At 30.4% G+C, this 21,242-nt stretch overlaps 2 protein-coding genes across 4 annotated transcripts in view; both read left to right on the top strand.

Annotated features, from left to right (window-relative positions):
• LOC18110850 (receptor-like protein 43) overlaps positions 1-20,723 on the top strand; it is an 83,686-nt gene extending 62,963 nt beyond the window's left edge. For 2 of the 3 annotated variants that reach the window (XM_052445760.1, XM_052445761.1), the window contains one exon: positions 19,925-20,723. In XM_052445760.1, coding sequence (XP_052301720.1) covers positions 19,925-20,421 — 497 coding nt within the window. In that variant the 3' untranslated portion in view covers positions 20,422-20,723. Of the gene's footprint in view, positions 1-19,216 lie in introns of all 3 variants that reach the window. The other variant, XM_052445762.1, reaches the window with a different exon arrangement.
• LOC18110849 (receptor-like protein 35) overlaps positions 1-21,242 on the top strand; it is a 39,875-nt gene that overhangs the window by 5,577 nt on the left and 13,056 nt on the right. The window lies entirely within an intron of this gene.

Raw genomic sequence — 21,242 nt, 5'->3', positions numbered from 1 at the left:
CATATAACAATAACACATAATAAATAAATAAATAAATAAAAAACCTATATGCCATTAACTAAACCCTATAATCCAAATTCACAAAATTCTTCGTTCCATTATCTGACCATATAACCAAAATTCACAAAATCCTCCAAAAAACAATAAACCAAAACAAACCGTATATTCCATTAATTATCCCTATAACCAAGATTCCAACCCCTCCCAAAAAAAACACTCAAATCAAAAAATGCAAAAAACAAATCCAAACTTTTCAACAAAAACAGAAACTTTGACACGCACACACACACCCCTCATAAGGGTTTGTTTGGATAAAGGGACGACCTAAACGCTTATCGATTTCCTTCTTATGTTCAAGGGCTTTCTTTGATGCTTCGCGATTCAGGTTAGGTTTCCGGAGCCCAGCAAACAATAACAAACAACTTAAAGCTGCACTGGTTCTTGCAAAAACTGTCTCTGATGAACCCATTGATTTTGTATTTGTGTTTAAAGTACAATAATATCCTTTGCTTGGTGCTCTTTTTGGGTGGCGTGTTGGGGTTTTGCAAATTTATGTGGTGGTGGTGGTCAGGGTTTGGGCTGTAATGGGTGGTTAGGGTTGGGGTGGGAAAGGACACGCTAGATTTTGGGGTAAAGCATTATAAGATTATATTTGATATTGTGTTTTGTAAGTATTTTTAAAATTTTTAATTTTTTTATTTTAAATTAATATATTTTTTAATTTTTTCAGATCATTTTTATATACCGATGTTAAAATTAATTTTTAAAAATAAAAAAAAATATTATCTTAATATATTTTGAAATGAAAAGCACTTTAAAAAAGCAACTACCATCACACTCTGAAATATCCTTTAAACTCTCTTTCTATTTCTTCATTTAATGAAATTTTCTTAAAAACCCTGTGATGAAATAACAATAGTAATAACAATAATAATAATAATACTTTTATGAAAAGAAATAATATAATGCCAGATTTAATTTTAATAAAAGAGGCTATATTATCCAAATTCAATTAAATATATATTATTTATGGTACCATAAAATTTTCTAGAATTTCATAGAAATCAGATTATAAATAATAAAAAAATTAAAAATTACAATGGACTTTCCAAGAGGTCCTGGGATTCAATCCACACTTTTCTATTTTCTTAAACAACTTGATCTCAAGGGAAAAAAAAATATTAGACCCATTTATCATTCATTTAACATTTGTTTATTAATATTTACACAAGGAAACAAGGTAATGTTTGGTTAGTATTTTTTATATAGTTTTTTAGAAGGGATTAAAACTTGTTTAGTTGGAGGGATAAAAAAAAGATATAAAATAAATCAATCTCTAGAATAATTCTAGAATAAATTTACATATTTTTAAAACAAAAGGGTACATGGAGACATATATCATTTAGCCCCGCTATTGCTATTTGTTTTACAAGCATAATATGCATACTTGAATATTTATAGAATTATCCAAAACATTAATCTCCTTAGCGACATTATTATATCTCGAGATATAAATTATTATTCATTATAATAGTATAATTATTATTTTTTTCATTGGTTATTTTATCTTTTGTTTTTTCTTCGAGGATAATGTAGTCTTTTTATCATGACATAAATGTTTTTTAATGATTGTATAGGGTTATTTTGGTGATTGCATTTTTAAATTCATAGAAAAATTACTAATGTAACTCTTAAAAAAAATTATTCAATGCTTTTTACACAAGGGCATTTTTGTATTTTCATATTTTATAAACACAATTAAATTAATACATTGCCCTTACAATTTGAGTTTTTTAACCTTAGCTTTAGGGGCTTGGTTGTAGTTTCACTATAGTTTGTTTGTTAATATTGTTTAGTCCAAAAGACATTTTCATTTTTTTTCACAAAAAAAATATAAAATAAAACAACAATTGACACATGCCTCACACAAGTCAGGCGCTCCACCACCTTCTGGCGGCACGTGCGGTTGGCTCAGGCAGTTATAACCGTGATTCTGCCGCATCATTTAATTTATCTCGGTGCCCTTTTCCTCTCTGGATGATACATGTATGGTGGTTCAATGTGATTTAGCTTGAAATTAATTTTATTTTTCTTCTATCTTTTTCTATTTTTTCTTTCTTTCTCATATTACGTGTTGGCCATGAAAAAATTCATACTAGGTAAAATGCAAACCAGCCCTTCATTTTATTTCTTCTTTTGATTCAGTCTCTTTTCTCTTATTTGCAATTGTTTTATTTATATTGATTATTTATAATTAAAGTTTATTCTTGATTTTATCTCTGGTCATTTGATTTTTTTATTTTTTTTCAAATTTGGTCCTCATTAATTTAATTTCTATTTGTTTTGTTTTTAATTATTTTTTTAATTGATTTACTATTTTCTAATCCCATCCCTATGTATTTATTTTTATTTAATTTTCATGTCAAATTTGGTCTTAATTTTTTAAATTGCTATTTTTTAAATCATTTTTTTAATGGATTTGTTTTTTACAATTTCATCTCTAAACATTTAATTTGATTTGATTTTTACCTAAATATTTAATTTCATTTAATTTTTATGTCAAATTCAGTTCTAATTTTTTTTAGTTGCTATTGTTTTTATTTTACAATGTTTTTTTGGTTTATTTTTTTTTCTCAGTTTCATCTTTCAATGTTTGTTTGATGAAGAATCTTACTTCTTTGTTTTATCAAGTATGCTTTTGATAGGGTCATTTCAGTCTCATGACCCAGGTAGTAGATATGAAGGATTAGCCCAATTTGACTTTTGTTTTTTTAAAAGCATTTTTAATATATTTGTTGTTAGTATTTTTTTAGCTTTTCTATTTATAGAGTCATCTCAATTTCATGTCTTAGACCATGTGTTTGATTTATTGACTCGAGCTGTCAGTCAGGTTCGCTCCAGGCTTCTTCTTCTTTTTAATAAGTTTTTTAAATTTATATTTTTAAATTGGCTTGTAATAAACTTATTGATATAATCTGAATTCAGGGTTTTATAGATTGCAAGCTTTTTAAGATTTGACCATGTTGAGGATGTTGTTCGAGTTTACTTAGTTTTTACAGATGTTTACAATCTCACCACCTATGATTTTTCTTAATTTTTATAACTTGGTCCTAATTTTTTTATTGATATTTATTTTATTTGGGATTATTTTTTATTTTTTTCATTAAATTGCATCATTCTTAGGTTTTTTCTATCAAATTTTTTCTTTATTTTTTATGTTTTTTTTGTAGGTTTTTTATTAATATTTTTATACTGATCTCATCCTTTAAAATTAAATTGGTTGAAAATTATGCTTCTTGATTGAATCTGGGTAAAAAATTCAAGAGATACGGCTTTTAGATATTAAATCAGGTTTAAGAGATTTATCCTTTTTTTTTCTAAATTGATGTTGTCTTATTTTTTATCCTTTTTTTTACTTTTTTTTTTTACTTTTTTGTTTAATTTTTTATTTTTATTTTATTTTTTATTTGATTATATTGGGTTAGCCCTTGACAATTTTTTTTATTTCACGCTCATCATTTTTAAATCTATAAATACTCTATCATATTACAAATGATTTTTAATTTCACCCCTATGATTTTTTAATCTTCAAGTTTGGTCCTAATTTTTTTAATTGAAATTTTTTTGTTTGCAATAATTGCGATATTTCTAGCATATGTTTGCTTGATTTTTTTATCCCTTTTTTTAAGCCAATGTTTTTGTTATTTTTTTTTTAGTTTGACTCTTTTGTTTCCTTTGTTTTTTTTTCTAGTTAGGTTAACATTGGGTTGTGTAATAATTCAAATAAGCTTAGATGTGGTCTATTTTTTTTTTGTCAATTTATTTGTTGTTTTTGTTGGATTTTTTTTAACTTATTATTTTTTTATATTAAAAAAATTGTTTAATCTGCAGCAACACGCGGGAAACATACCTAGTTATAGACAAAATGAGATATATTCCACACTTTTTTATTTAACATATTGATACGAGATACATAGGTTTGAACCTATAGTTATATTTTTTCACGCATGCAATGCATGATTAACTCTATTTTTTTGTTTGTTAAAACAAGTATGCTATAGCAAATTAATCATGATTTGTTTTTTAGACATGTAATTAATGCTTTTAACATGAAAGAAATTAAAACAAGAATGCTCCTTCTTTTAAATTTTATCACTAATTAATCCACAATATAATTGATTCTCGAATTTTGAAGTTGGAAACCACAATAAATTAATAGCTTACTCACCACATGCATTAACCTAATTTTAAACTTTTTACATTACATGTAACCATATAAATGAAGAATTAGGGTTCTCCATTACCTCCCAACTCAAAGTGAACTCAACCATTCTTTGTTTTTTTTAAAAAAAATAGGCTGCTAAGTGCTAATCAATGTTTCTTAAGTAAAACATGAAATCATGCTCTTAACATGAAACTAATTATGAGCTGGAATCCACATAATTAGCTATAATTAGCTTATAATGCGTTAATTTCATTTTAAACGCCATGATCTTCAACTTCATGTGGCAAATAATTTGTCACTATATATATCTATTCGTATAAAGTCTATAACAGGCTTAGTTTTGTTGGTAAATATTAAGTATCCTCCATTTTTTTATATTTTAATGCTCGAATTGTTCCGATAAAATAATTGATTTCTTGAAAAATATATATGTCTGAACATGGATGTAGTTTTTTTTAGTGCAATCAAAAGCTTATCCAAACATCCTATTGTACAAAAAATGTTATATATATGAACATCACTAAAGTTGATTTGAAGATATTGATCATGTTACTATTTTTTTAACAAAGTAATCCCACCTAGAATTAAAACTATAACTCACCGTCCCTTTCAATATTGAGTTCCAATAAAAGGTAAAAAGAAGGTGCAAAATTGAAACTCACCGTCCCTTTCAAAATTGAGTTCTTACTCCCAAAAGGTAAGTAAATGTAAAATAACATAATTTATTAGTAACAAGCTATTAAACTCGATTAGTTCATGTTGGTTTTTTTTTTAAATTAAGTGGAAGTTGAATTAATATAATTTAAATGATCTAATGAATTAGTTCATGATCTAGTTAATATAGTTAAAATCTGAGATTATTTAAAAAAAAATAAAGTAATATTATTTTAATTAATAGAGCTTAACCCATGATCTAGATTTTTTACAGAGTTTTAATAATCAAGAAGTTGAATTTTGATGTTTAGATGTAACTTCAACATGCATGTTCTCTGCTTCATATTCACAAAACTTGGGTTAGAGAGAAACAAATATCACAAACATTTCTGACCCATAACAAAGTAATTTTTTTTTCTCTAGAAAATGCCAAAGAACTCTCTTCATTTTATTTATGTCAAGTAGTTAATCAAATCAAACCACACTTTGATGCATGCACATAGCTTAATGTACAAATAATGCGCACATAATTTTCCACTGAATTAAGGTGATTTAAACGGAGATATTTATTGCCTCTTCCTCTTAGCATAATTGTTTGCTTCTGGAGGGTGGGTGGGTGTCTGTGGTGTTCGTCTTGGAATAATTTCTCGATGACTTTTTTGGTGCAAAAGAACGAAAGGACGAAAGGGTTCCCCTTTTGCACGTAACTATCACTCTTGACTCGATCGGCTCCCATTAATTAAGAGATATACTCACGCTAAGTGATTCCCTTCTTAGCATGCTTCTTCTAGATTAATTCGATGATAATTTTCAAAATTAATTCGATGATAATTTATCACTCTCAATCCCAAAAACAAAGTGATCATGGTAGAAAACAATTGAATTAATTAGTAAATCTACGCTTTGAAATAAATGTTTTATTTTATTTTGTAAACTAAGAGATAAATAATAGTGATTTTTTTCTCATTTTCATAGGAATAATAAATGATTGCATCCGATTAAAAAATTAGATGAGGAATTATTACATTCCAAGTTTGAAAATAGGAATAATAAAATCAGTTGGAAATTCAATAATTCGTTTGTATTTTTGTTTTCATTTGTTTTGAGGCCGAGAAAATGTGTGTTTTTTTTCTTTAATTTAAATTACATGAAGTAAATCAATCATATTATAAATTCTTGTGTAGTTTATTCCATCTAATTTTTCATGACCCACTCTAATTTACTAAAAACATTTCCTATAAATATTAAACTAGTCTGGTTAGATAGTTAATCTAGTGGTCTATTAATATAGAATTTAGCTCAGGCAAAGTCTGAACAAAGTAAATAAGTTGATAACGTTTTAACTTTTTTCTATAAAAAAATCTTGAAATAATGTGATCTTAAATTTAGTAGGATTAATTTCAATACATGTTTGATATGGTAATAATAATTATTTTTAAAAATATATTTTATTTAAAAATATATTAAAATAATATTTTTTATTTTAAAAAAATTATTTTTTATGATAGCAAACCAGCATAAATTTCAAATAGCATAAAAAGAATCATATTTAACAAACGAAGTCATTGCATTGATATTATTATTTTAAAAGTTATTTTTAAAAATAATTTTTATTTAAAAATATATTAAAATAATATATTTTTTTTATTTTTTAAAATTTATTTTGATATTAACACTTCAAAAACTTTTAAGAGTATACAAAAATTTTAAAAAAATAAATAATTTTTTTTAAAAAATTAAAACACAATTTTTTTAAAAAATAAGGATTCTTATCCCATCATCTTATAAACTAGAAATTAATGGTTAGAAATAGTGGTCCCACCTAAAGTATGATAAAATCAGCATTCATCAAAAACCATCCCCACCATTTCTTGGGCCCACCCCACAATCCACATGATCTCTCTCTCTCTTACATCAATCGTTCTTTTGGGATTTCTATACTATTGGCCTCAAAACTTGCCTTTCTCCTCTGGTTAACTGATCTTGACATGCTTTGGCCACACGCCTTGTGCTAATGTTGTCTTTTTTATCCTTCTATTATACATTCTATCTTAATTTGATCCTTATACTATTTTATATTTCAATATAACCCCTTAACAATTAATCCCTCATAACATTTTTTTTTTCTTAAACGTGGGATAAGAGAACATGCTGATAATACCTTTAAACTCAAAATGTTCTCACTGTTAACTATTAGTGATATCTTGCAGCATAATTTAGAATTTTTTGAATTAAATTCAATTCAAAGTTTTCAATAAAATCTCAATCATTTTAAATATAAAAAATTTCAAAAAATTTAATTTCAAAAAAATTAAATTAGAGGTCAAACCTTATGATTTACAATCTTAAAAATAAGAAATTCTACCTATTTTTTTAAAGACATTTGAAGGAATAAAATGAAAGTTATGATGGTAATATAAAAAATAAATTAAATTAAATTTTATATTTTCTAAATATGTGAATTCAATATATTTATCAATTAATTTCAAATTAAACACTATAATTGAATTATAGTATAAAATTGGTTCCAAAAACACTATTAAAACACTATTAATAGCTTTTGACACATTCTTTATATAACAATGATGTCATTTCATTCATTATCATCAAATGTAATTAATAGTCGTAGTTGATTAAAAAAAATAAATTAAAATGTCATAAAAAGTGAAAAAATTATATAAAAATAAGAAAATTAGAACGTTTTAATTACAACATGTATATATATGATTTATAGCATCAATAACAGTCTTTTCACGATAGTTGATTAAATAAATATCAATCTTTAACGAAGCAGTCTTTGGGTTCTAATCCAAACAAGTTAGGTTGGGATTGATATGAAGACAAAAGGTGATAAAATAAGGGAAATAAGAGTGGAGGGACCAAAATGCACTTTTAACTTTCCATACACATGTTATGACTGTAAAGGGAAGGCACTTTCAAGTGAAGTAGCCAGTTCAAGCCAGTTAGCAGTTCCCTTTCTTGCTTTTCACTTTAAGCAATTTTATGCTTACGATTGCCCACTTTTCTTCTCTCTATATCTGCACTACAAGGATGAAGAGAGAGTGAAAAGTGGTGATGATAAGTCAACGAGACGAGGATCAAAATTATGAACCTGACATCTGTTCAAATGTATAGCAGCCGTCGTTGGAGCTCTGATAGGTGTTGTACTACAACGCAGCCTTGCCTTGTACTTCTTTGCAGTACATAGAAAATGCTGGGGGGCGGGGGTAACTTTTTATAAACTAGTTACATGTCATGCTGCGGATTAATTATTTTTTATATTTTATAAAAAGTTAAAATCTAAAAATATTAAGTTTTTTTTGTAAATTTATACCCAAGAGTCTTAGGTGTAGTTGCAACACCTAATTCAAGAGTAATATTTATAATATTAATAATAACATTAAACTTGCATGGCCTAAATTTAAGTGGATTTGACTGCAATACCAGACCCAATAGCATTGGACGTGGGTCTGGCTGCAAGGTCGTGTCATAAATGTGTGATAATTAAATAGATTAGTTAAAAAGAAAAAAAACAAAGAAAAAAAACCAACAGGAAAATAAAAACTAATGAAGAAAAAGAAAAAAAATATGAATTAACTGGGTTAACCTTTCAAACTAGGTTAACCCGTCATACCTTGAATTCGCATCGTGAAAGTTTGATAATTAAAAAGGAAAAAAAAAACAAACTAATGGGTTAACCCAGAATTAACTGGGCTAACTCGTCAAACCAGGTTAACCTGTCAAACCCGAAATCCGTGTCATGAAAGTTTGATAACTAAATAGAAAAAAAATTAACATTAACAATTTAAATTAAACAAAAAAAATTAATTAAAAAAAAAAAAACAAAAGGATGAGCCTTTTCACTGTGGACTGCACTGTGCAGTCCACAGTCAAATGCATAAAAACAACAAAAAAACAAAAAGAAAAACTAAAGGCATCAGCCGAGAACTACTTAGAAAAAAATTTAATATTAATAAACTAAATTAATTAAATAAAATTAATTAAAAAGAAAAAATAAAAGAAAAAAAACCTCTAAGAAGAAAAAAAACTAAATAGAAAGAAATTTAACATTAACAAACTAAACTAAACGAAAAAAAAATAATTAAAAAGAAAAAAAAAGCAAAAAAAAAAATTTCAGGTTAACTCGTCAAACCAGGTTAACCCGTTAAACCCGGGATCCGTGTCATGAATGTCTGGTAACTAAATAAAAAAAGTGAACATTAACAAACTAAACTAAACGAAAAAAATTAATAAAAAAAAATCCGGGTTAACTCGTCAAACCATATTAACCCGTTAAACCTAGGATCTGTGTCATGAAAGTCTGATAACTAAATAAAAAAATTTAACATTAACAAACTAAATTAATCAAAAAAAAATTATGAAAATAAAAACAAAAAAAAAATTGACGGGTCAACCCAGAATTAACTGGGTTCACCCGTGAAACCAGGTTAACCCGTGAAACTCGAGATATGTGTCATGAAAGTCTGATAACTAAATAGAAAGAAATTTAATATTAACAAACCAAACTAAATGAAAAAAATTAATTAAAAAGAAAAAAAGCAAAAAAATATATATTTCTGGGTTAACTTGTCAAATCAGGTTAACCCGTTAAATCCGGAAAACGTGTCATGAAAGTCTGATAACTAAATAAAAAAAATTTAACATTAATAAACTAAATTAAACAAAAAACTTTTGTTAGAAGAAAATAAAATAAAGAAAGAAGCAAAAAAAAATCCCGAAAGGCATAAAAAACAGCTAAAAAAAATAAGACAACTTAAAAAAAAAACCAAAAACGGATCAGTGTTTTACTGTGGATTGCACTGTGCAGTCCACAGTAAAACACTGATCCATTTTAGTATATGTTACAATTAATTAAAAAGAAAAGAAAAAAATTCGGGTTAACTCGTCAAATTAGGTTAACCCGTCAAACCCGGGATCTGTGTTATGAAAATTTGATAACTAAATAAAAAAATTAACATTAACAAACTAAATTAAACAAAAAAAAATTCATTAAAAGAAAAATACACAAAGAAAAAAACAAAAAAAAACCCATAAAGGCATAGAAAACCAAAAAAAAATTAAAACAAAAAAAAACAGAAAAAAATGGGAAAAAAAAACAAAAAAAACAAAAAAAACGAAAAAAAAAAGAAAAAGAAGAAGAGAAAAAAACATGAGAAAAAAATAAATAAATAAAAAAAAAATTGCCTAACGTTTCATTATAGACTTACACAATGAAATACTGAGTAGTTTTAGTTTTTTTTTAATAAGAAAAAAATTTGCTGTGTTTTTTCCCATATAAGAAGCTTGGGTTTTTGTTCTCTTGGCCTGGCATTTTTTGCTCTTGATTATTGCATTGGAAGAAGCAATCTTTATGGTTTTTGGGCTTTTCTTGAAGGCCTCGAATCATGTTTGTCTGCTGTCGTCTGTTTTTCTTGGAGAGTTTCCTTAAGTCAACTTAGAGGCTGGCCCGTGCCCATGTCTTGATTTGAATGTTTTGTTGTCTTTCTTAAGGAAACTACATGCTCTTGCATCTATGGTTTTAAAACCCGATCCGGTGATCGACTCGGTTTAATGATCAGGTCACAGGTCAGATGGATTGACCCGGATTAACCCGGGTCAACCCAAAAAAAAAATATATAACACCTAATCACCTATAGAAAACATCTAAAACCCAAAAGATAATTAAGTTCTATTAGTTGCACAATGCTGCTCAAAGAAAATAACAGAGATATAACACTGAAAAAAGCCAAACTGATTTAAAAACTTGCAAAATTTAGATAAAGTTCAAAGCTTATTCTTTTTGTCTCCCATTTACTAAACCAGAGGTCTGCATCCTCACCCTCCACGAAACCTCACATAGTATGCCAGTATGGAAGTTCAAAATCTCACAGCCTGAGACTTGAATTCAACCCACAAACAGATTTTCGTCAAATTGCATGCCATTGAAAAAAGAAGAAGAAAAAGAGTATACGCAAACAGAGACCCCCTTCTAGATATCTAAATCCCCTGTGCAGACCCTTGAAAGAACTGCCTGTATTTTTGCAAACAGAGAGCCTCTTCCAATTATCTAAATCCCCCCTGTTTGTATTTTTCATTAACATTTATCTTCCTCTCTCAACCAATCTTTTAACAGCTAGTTATATTAATATTTGAATGCCAATGAGCACACCTTAAAACGAAGAATCCAGTTCAAGATACTCTTCTTTAAAAAAGTGCTAGTTAACTGTCCCAGTATAAATTGCAACCAAGAGTGTTGGCATAATAACAGCCTATAAGACCTCCAGAATAAAATTTGTGAGGTCACTGAACCGACAAACAGAAGATATAAGTTCTATCCAGAAATGATACCTCATATGCTATCCAAGCAACACAAGCAAACACTACAGCAGCCAATACATTTGAGAACTTCCTATAGATATCCAACTTAACAGCACTTCTTTTCACCTGGATGAAATTAATTTATTTAAGTTCCTGAAAGTTGAAACGACACGAAACAGAAATGGAAAAACTGGCATGATAAAAAATAATAAGCAAGATAGCAACAAGACTAGAAAACATTAAAAACAGAAATGGCCTCATTCCAGTGCTGTTAAAATTAGCATACTCAAAATACCAAAGAATCATCGAAACAATCCTAAACCAACAACAGCCGAGATACAATGTTGAAGTTGCATTATATCTTTCAAATCTGTGAATAAGTAATCAATCACTAAATAAAACGTAGTTCTGGCTCTAATTGACTCCGACACTGCAAGTTCAAAACAAGACAAAGAATAAAGAAAAGAGAGAGTGAAAGAAGGAGAGCTACGAAGAGAAACAAGAGTCTAACCTTATCTTTTAGATTTGAAACAGTGATCAAGAGTCTTTTGATCATCTGCTCTTCGCGATTCAAATTGTTTTTTCTTTAATTAGGTTTTTCTCTATTTGCAATTCTCCATCATTCGTCGTTTCACGTCCATGTGTAAAAAAAAAAAGAGGTCAGGTCTCAGCCGAGTTTACCCGGGTCGCCCGGGTTCCGGGTCGACCCACCGGGTCGACCGGGTTTCGCTGGGCCAACTCCCAGACAGGTTTTTACTTAGACCCGGACCGGTCCCAGGCCCGGGTCGGCCGGGTCCCGGGTCAACCCACCGGTCCGGTCCGGGTTTCAAAACTATGCTTGCATCTACTTGTATTGATTGATGAAGACTTGTTAGTAGTTGATTGAGGAAGTTGGATTCTTCGGGTGCTTTTTGAAGCTGTGGTCGAAAGAGGAAGGGGAGCAAGAAAAAGGAGGAGCCTTATAAGGTAATATAATTCATGACGTTTTGTTTTTTTTTTTTTTTTTTTTTTTTGTAGTTTGATCAGATTCTCTTGATGAGTGTTTAGCTTCTATAAATCATTCAATTGGATTCAAGATGAAAGAGATTTGGTTTGTTGATTGTATGAGTGAGAAGATTGTGTTGAATATGAACAATGAATAATTTGCGTACTCACGCTAAGTGATTCCCATTTTAACATGCTTCGTATAGATAATAGAGATACAAATAATAGTGATTTTTTTTCATTTTCATAGGAATAATAAATTATTGCATCCGATTAAAAAGAAATAGATGAGGAATTATTATATTCAAAGTCTGAATATATGAAAAAAAAAATTACTTAGGAATTCAATAATTAATTTGTATTTTTTTTCATTTATTTTGAGGCAGAGGAAATATATGTTTTTTTTTAATTTAAATTATATGAAGTAAATCAATCATATTATAAATTCTTGTGTAGTTTATTCTATTTACCAATCGAGTAATTTTTGCTGACCCACTCTAATTTACTAATTTTTTTTCCTATATTATAGAATATATAATATTAAAGTCAGCTTGATTTAGTTGGTTAATTAAATATGATATTAAACTCCGAAAAAGTTTTCCACCATTTCTTAGGCCCACCCCACCATGGCCCACCCCACCATCCACATGATCTCTCTCTCTTACATCACAGCAAACCCATCAGACGTTTCTTATGGCGTGGTAATGCGTGATAAGAAGTAAGGAGGTCTTGGCATAGGCTCCCTAATGTTAAAAAACAGGGCAGCTCTGTTATTTAAATGGATATGGAGACTTTCTTCTCCGAGGAAATCTATTATTAGTAACTCGAACAAACCAGTTTTTGAGAATGGGTAGAAGTCCCCAAAAACATACAGTTCCCATCAGACCACGAGCTGCAAAGAAAGAGCACATAGACTTGTTCTTTTAGCAAGTATGTGTTCTTTTTAAGATGTACTATTGAGGGATATATGCATGACCACAGCCCGATGCTAAAACCACCAAGTATGTGTTCTTTTAGCAAAGTTTCATTCCAATGTAATGTTTGATGACTTATAAGTAAATTATTGTCTGGTCCATGATTTATGAATGTGATTATAGGTTAGTCTTTCATGTTCAAAAGTCTACCACTAGGTATATGTTTGATAATGCGGTGTAGAGTATTTAAAAAAAAATATTTTTCAATAAAAAATGCATCAAAATAACATGTTTTTAAAAATAAAATTGACATCAACATATTAAAAATATTAAAAACCATATAAAAATATATAAAAAAAACATCAATTCAATATTTTTATAGTTACCACTAGAGAGCTAAAAAGAAAGTTCTAATTAGCATTATAGATCCCATGTTGAGCTAGGTTTTATTTGTTTATTTTTATATATGACTTTTAATATAAAAGGGTATGATATTGTGCAAGTGTATATAAAAATCTTTCTAAATATTTGGCACAATTTAATGTTTGATAAATTTCAAATCATTGATAATTTAGATTTGAAAAATCAACTTTTTGATGTCAATATCATGATCATCTTGTTCAATAATTGGGATTAATTCATCAGTTTCAAGTATCATCTTTCTATATCGTAAGGAGTATAAAAATCATCTAACGACCTATCATATTTTTATCACCATTAATATTTTGTAACGAATATTTATTTCAAGTATCATCTTCCTATATCCTAAGGAGTATAAAAATCATCTAATGACCTATCATATTTTTATCACCATTAATATTTTATAACGAATATTTATTACTTATTAATGTTGTGTAAGAGATATTTATTCCTCGTTTAATGTTGTGTAAGAATTTTTATTATTATTATTTCTATAAGAAGGAAATGACTCTCCAGGCCATCCACTCCAACAAAATAACAAAATTCAGGAGCTATAAATACTCATTAAACCATTTAGGTAAAAAGTTTATAATCTTCATTCTTTACTGTATATATATTTTTTAATTATTTATTTACATAATCTAATAGTTAAATTATTTTTTATTTAAAATAGAAAACGAAAAAATCAAAGTATATAAATTGAAAGATTGATTTGCAAGAAAAGTATTTTTTTTTTTAAAAAACCTACTCAAATAAGCATGATTAAAATTGGTCAAATAACTATTTAATTACTTTTAATACTAAAAGGATTAGTTAATTTAAGAAAAATTAGCAACCCCTAAAACACTATTTAATCCATTTAGAAAATCAATATTGTTGTGTTTTTATTCTTAGAGCATGCTAGTATGGTGAAGATCACTTTTTAAAGTACTTTTTTGTTTAAAAATATATAAAAATAATGTTTTTATGTTTTTTTTTAAATTCATTTTTGACAAGAAATCAATAATCTCATGTTCCTAACATATATGTGTTGAAATATAAAACGCATGGTTAACGCCAGACGAGCTACAAAGGAAGTTCTAATTAGCAGATAGACTTGCTCCACATCACTCACATGGACTTGATCTCAACAAAAATGTTGAAGGAAATATTCGCAATTGAATAATTCAACCCTCAGTTCCATACTCAGCAGCATATGAAGACTTTTCTGGACCATTGCCTATTGCTTTCTGACCTTGGTATAAAATTGACACTTCACCACCTCTACCTTGGAGGTCAAGGACAGACCAAATGAAGATTGCTTAATAATAGCATGTAAATGCTATGAAATGCTGCTTCTTCTTCTGAGAAACATGTAAGTTGTTTAACCCTTCAAGTAAACAGTCCCCTGTTCTTGTTAATAATAGCAATAATAATCTATCAGTACATGCGAAGGGGGGTCCAATTAGTAGATTAAGTTCCGATCGAAGACTTGGAGGTAAAGGACAGACCAAATGAAGATCGGTTCTCCCTTGTTGATGCTGAAAGAGAAAGACCTTTTTGGATGACCAATCCCACAGTATCTTGAGGGCAAGAATCTCCATTGTTTGTCAGTTTTCTAGCAACTGTTCAACAAAGCTATTGCCAGAACGTGGTGACTGGATTGGATTGAACGTCAACAATGAGTATTACTCAAACGAGAAAAATTATATATTCACAGGAACAAGAATGAATACATAATCTCATGGTTTAAGTTTTTCGATTAATTGATTAAAATTATATATTCAAACAATTGTTTTAGAGACACAAATCCATGCATCAACGATGGTTCTTTAACTCTGCATGCCCACATGCAAAAAATATATTTCTTGGAAATTATATATTAGTGGGCAAAGCAATCTTCGCATAAATTTCATTGCTAAATACAATTTGGAAAAACGTCTCTGAACATTCAAATTAAGCAGTCACGATTTTTTATTGTTTTTATCTTGCTATAAATACTTCATGTAAAATGCGGAATTCATAATTATCTACCTTATTTATTAGCACTTGTGTTAGTGAATTAAGGGACCTCTCCTCGTGTGGAAATATTCGCTGAATGAAATAATTGACAGGTTATGTTAGGCTATATTTTCTCCACAATTTATTTGATCAGTCTTACCTTTCTAATTTTGCATTACAAACAAGATATCAAGTGGATTTAACATTGAAACAAAACTAGAGTGGCAGATTCATTGTATTGGATTCCCTTTACTCTTTTTTTTTTTAATTCCATGTATGTAAAAGGTCAAGCATGCAATGGTTTGTGTTAATTATAAAATCATTTATGTTTCGGGTCCTTTTTTTATTTGTTCATTTTCTTATTCTTGATCACTTAAATCAATCTCTGTTTCTGAGAGTATTTTGAGATTTATAGAGTTATGAACAGATTGCTGTACAAACCTACGAGTGTGCAAGCAAATTAAAACAATTCTTATAAATTTTTTATTAATATTAAGATTTACTATTGAGTGATATATGCATCACCACAACCCCATGCTAAAAGAAACATTCCTTCCTGCTTAAAGAATCTTGAGTGGCTCTAAACACCATATGAATGGCTGTTCTTTTAGCAGATTTTCATAGCCTTGCTGCATATCACTCACATAGACTTGATCTCAACAAAAATGTTAATTTTGGAAATTAATTAATATTGCCGTGTTTCCAACACTCCTGTTTAGTCATTATTGTCTTTTGTTGGCATGGAATTTTATAGAAGACGAGGACGAGTGGTAGAAGTCCCCAGCAACGTACACTTCCCCCATCAGACGAGCTGCAAAGGAAGAGCACAAACTGTCTATTAGCACATGTTCATTGCTATTCAGTACATGCGAAGGGGGGGTCCAATTAGTATTAAGTTTATAAGCCAGCAAGGAATAATAGAGGGGTAGATGTCCCCGAGAACAGCTGCCATCAGACGAGCTACAAAGGAAGTTCTAATTAGAGCATGAACTGTATCTGTTAGCACAAAGACTTGCTGCTAAAATGTCAAGTTTGGAAATTAGTACTGCCGTGTTTCCAACGCTCACTCTTGTGTGGAATTATTTTCAAGTGAACCTTCAGTTCCATATTCAGCACCACATGAAGAGTGGACAACATCTATACATCCAAGATCCGAAGACTTGGAGGTCGACAGACCATATGAAGATTGGTTCTGAAAGAGAAAGACCTTTTAGGAGGACCAATCGCAGAGTATCTTGAGGGCAAGAACCTTCAAACTCCATTAATTCTCCATTGTTTGTCAGTTTTCTAGCAACTGTTCAATAAAGCTATTGCCAGAACGTGTTGACTGTAGACTGGATTGAAGTGGACATAAGAAGGTGAGGATGACTCTTTAACTCTGCATCCCCACTTGCTTAAGCTGTGAGTAAACTACGATCGTAAATTATTAAGAAGTTTTCTTCCGATTTTGTGGCTTGAATTTCTTGGAAATTATATTTTAGTGGGCAAAGCAATCTTCGCATAATTTTTTTTATCTTATTATAAATATTTGATAATTAACTATTTTATTTTTTTAATTAACATGAATGTTCAAATCTGCAATTTATTAAAACTTGTGTCAGTGAATTATGTGTCAGTAAATTAAGGGACTTCTCCTCGCGTGAAATATTCACTGACTTTAATTATCATTTTTTTTTCAATTATGTATATATAATTCCATAGTTTAAATTATTTTTTTATTTAGAATAGAAAAAGGAAAAATCAAAGTATATCAATTGAAGGAATGAAAAGACTTTTGGATCATGAGAAACGTTATATATATATATATTAGTGCGAAGTCATTGGTGCCAAGAAACAACAATTCAGTTTGCACAATTTGAAGTCAACAAGGAATATATATCTTGTTTAATATACTTTGCCGCGTTTCCAACACTCACTCACTCACTCACTCTTGTTGTTTCTTGAGATTTGATTTCGTCTTTACATGTTTTACACATCCTATGTCAGTCTGTATACAATCTAAGATTACTTTGTCTATAACTAATGTCTTTCTTCATTCCTCATCTCTCCCAAATATACTGCTAAATCCTGTAAGGCCAGCCAAACATGGGGTTTTCACCACTGTCCCTCTCTCAATCTATCTCTTTCATTCTGTTTCTCTTCCATTTCCATTCAACTATTTCTTCATCTCATTTCTGTGCTCTTGACCAAAGTCTTTCTTTGCTCCAATTCAAAGAGTCCTTTTCCATTCGTAGCTCTGCTTCAGATCATTGCCAGCATCCCAAGACAGAGTCGTGGAAAGAGGGTACAGACTGCTGCTCGTGGGATGGGGTCACTTGTGACATGAAAACTGGGCATGTCACTGGACTAGACCTTGCTTGCAGCATGCTTTACGGCACCCTCCATCCCAATAGCACCCTCTTCTCCCTGCATCATCTTCAACAGCTAGACCTCTCTGACAATGATTTCAATAGCTCCCATATTTCTTCTCGATTTGGCCAGTTTTCCAATCTGACACTTCTTAACCTAAATTACTCCGTCTTTGCAGGTCAAGTTCCGTCAGAAATCTCTCATCTCTCTAAATTGGTTTCACTTGATCTCTCTGACAATAACCTTCAGCTGAGTCTAGAACCAATTTCTTTTGACAAGCTTGTGCGAAACCTAACCAAACATAGAGAACTCGATTTGAGTTCAGTAGACATGTCACTGCTTGTTCCCGATTCCTTGATGAATCTGTCTTCTTCTCTGTCATCACTCAAACTCAATGACTGTGGATTGCAACGGAAACTCCCATCCTCAATGGGGAAATTTAAGCACCTGCAGTACTTGGATCTTGGAGGGAACGATTTTACTGGTTCAATTCCATATGATTTTGAGCAACTCACCGAGTTGGTTTCCCTTGGTCTCTCTTCCAACAACTATCTAAGTCTAGAACCAATTTCTTTTCACAAGATTGTTCAAAACCTAACCAAGCTAAGAGAACTGGATTTGAGCTCTGTAAATATGTCTTTGGTTTCACAAGATTTTTTTAATTCCTTGACGAATCTGTCCTCTTCCTTTTCATCTCTCTTCCTCAGTAATTGTGGATTGCAGGGGAAATTTCCGGGTAACATCTTTCTCCTCCCAAAACTTGAATCACTGGATCTGTCATCCAACGAAGGCCTCACTGGCTCTTTTCCTTCGTCCAATTTGAGTAATGTCCTCTCTCGGTTGAGTCTTTCTAATACAAGAATTTCAGTTTATTTAGAAAACGACTTAATCCGTAATCTAAAGTCATTAGAATACATGTTGCTTCGTAATTGTAACATTATAAGGTCAGATCTAGCCCTGCTTGGTAATCTCACACAGCTCATTTATTTAGACTTCTCAAGTAATAATTTGAACGGTGAGATCCCATCATCATTTAGAAACCTTGTACACCTCTATTACTTGAAACTCGATTCCAATAAATTTATGGGTCACATTCCAGATTTTTTGGGTAGCCTTTCAAATCTAGAGAGTCTAAGTTTATATGATAACTTGTTCAATGGAACAATACCATCCTCTTTGTTTGCTCTTCCTTCTTTATATTATCTTGATCTTCATAACAATAATCTCATAGGCAATATAAGTGAATTCCAACACGATTCATTGACTTACCTTGATTTGAGCAATAACCACTTGCATGGTCCAATCTCAAGTTCGATTTTCAAACAAGAGAACTTGCGAGTCCTTATTCTTGCGTCCAATAGTAAATTGACAGGTGAGATTTCTTCTTCTATTTGCAAGCTGAGATTCCTACGGGTCCTCGACTTGTCCAGCAACAGCTTTAGTGGTTCTACGCCACTATGTTTGGGGAACTTCAGCAACATGCTCTCGGTATTGCATCTAGGCATGAACAATCTTCAAGGCACTATCCCTTCAACATTTTCAAAAGATAATAGCTTGGAATATCTCAACCTCAATGGAAATGAATTCGAAGGGAAAATACTATCGTCTATCATCAACTATGCAATGTTGGAAGTTCTTGATCTTGGCAACAATAAGATTGAGGATACATTTCCCTACTTTCTAGAAACACTTCCAAAGCTACAAATTCTTGTCCTAAAATCGAATAAACTCCAAGGTTTTGTGAAGGGTCCAACTACACATAATTCCTTCTCTAAATTACAGATTCTTGACATCTCTGACAATGATTTTAGTGGGTCATTGCCATCTGGGTATTTCAATAGTCTTGAAGCAATGATGGCCTCGGATCAAAACATGATTTACATGAATGCATCAAATTACTCTAGCTATGTCTATTCCATAGAAATGACATGGAAAGGTGTAGAAATTGAGTTCCCAAAGATACAAAGTACCATCAGAATACTCGATTTGTCAAATAACAATTTCAATGGAGAGATTCCAAAGGTGATCGCAAAGCTTAAAGCACTCCAACTACTCAACCTTTCTCATAATTCCCTTACAGGTCATATCCAATCATCATTAGGAAATTTGACCAATTTGGAATCATTAGATCTATCTTCAAATTTGCTTACCGGAAGGATTCCAACGCAGCTGGGGGGTATAACATTTCTTGCAATCCTAAACCTTTCACATAACCAGCTCAAGGGGCGTATACCATGTGGAGAGCAGTTCAACACCTTTACTGCAACCTCATTTGAAGGAAACTTGGGTTTATGTGGATTTCAAGTACTAAAAGAATGCTACGGTGATGAGGCACCATCATTGCTACCATCAAGCTTTGATGAAGGAGATGGTTCAACATTGTTTGAAGATGCATTTGGATGGAAAGCTGTGACAATGGGGTATGGATGTGGGTTTGTGTTTGGAGTTGCAACGGGATACATCATGTTTAGAACAAACAAACCTTCATGGTTTTTTAGGATGATTGAAGATATACGGAATCACAAGAGCAAGAAAACAAAGAAGAATGCAGGCAGATTTGGTGATAGAAGAAACTAGATAATACAATTGATATTTTCAAGTAAGTTTTGCGAGCATTTGAGTTTTCAAATTTTATGTTCACAGTTTATGTAGGCTATCTTTTCTTTACAATTTATTTGATCAGTCTTACCTTTCTAATTTTACAGTACAAACAAGATATCAAGTGGATTTGACATTGAAACAACACTAGAGTGGCAGATTCATGGTATTGGACTCCCTTTACTCTCCTTTTTCATTCAAGGTTTGGGTGTTACTTCTGCGAAAAAGATTCCATATATGTAACAGGTCAAGCAAGCAATAGTTTGTGTTCCCCATAAAATCATTTATGTTTTATTGAGTTATGAACATTTCCTTATTCTTGATCACTTAATTCAATCTCCCTTTCTGGGAGTATTTTCAACTTTGAAATTTATAGTGTTATGAACAAATTGCTCTACAAACCAGCGAGTAACTTAAAAGAACAACACTCGACTGACAAATTCAGTTCTCATAACAACAGCCATATTTGCAAGCAAAATAAAGTAATTCTGATAACTTGTAAGTCATAAATAACTATTAAAAGTGTAACAAACCCATCTCAACAGGTACAAACAATGTTCCACAACTCTTACACAGAGCCAAAATCATCAACAAAATCAGTCAACATTGGTGATTGGCAAGTTTATATCTAAAGCAAAAGAAAAGCTTTCGATTCATGCACTGAAATCGAAGAACTGAAAAGCAAGCAGCATGCGCATTCATGCACTGAAATTCCAGTAAGCAAGCAAGCCGATATATTAAATCCTGAAAAAGGTATTTTAATACTAACAATTATGTGCTCATGAACAAATTAGTCTTTC

Source organism: Populus trichocarpa, chromosome 12, assembly GCF_000002775.5.
Source record: "Populus trichocarpa isolate Nisqually-1 chromosome 12, P.trichocarpa_v4.1, whole genome shotgun sequence".
NCBI classification, from domain to species: Eukaryota; Viridiplantae; Streptophyta; class Magnoliopsida; order Malpighiales; family Salicaceae; genus Populus; species Populus trichocarpa.
Note: the sequence above shows the minus strand (reverse complement) of the source record. Positions and strands in the feature narration are given on the sequence as shown.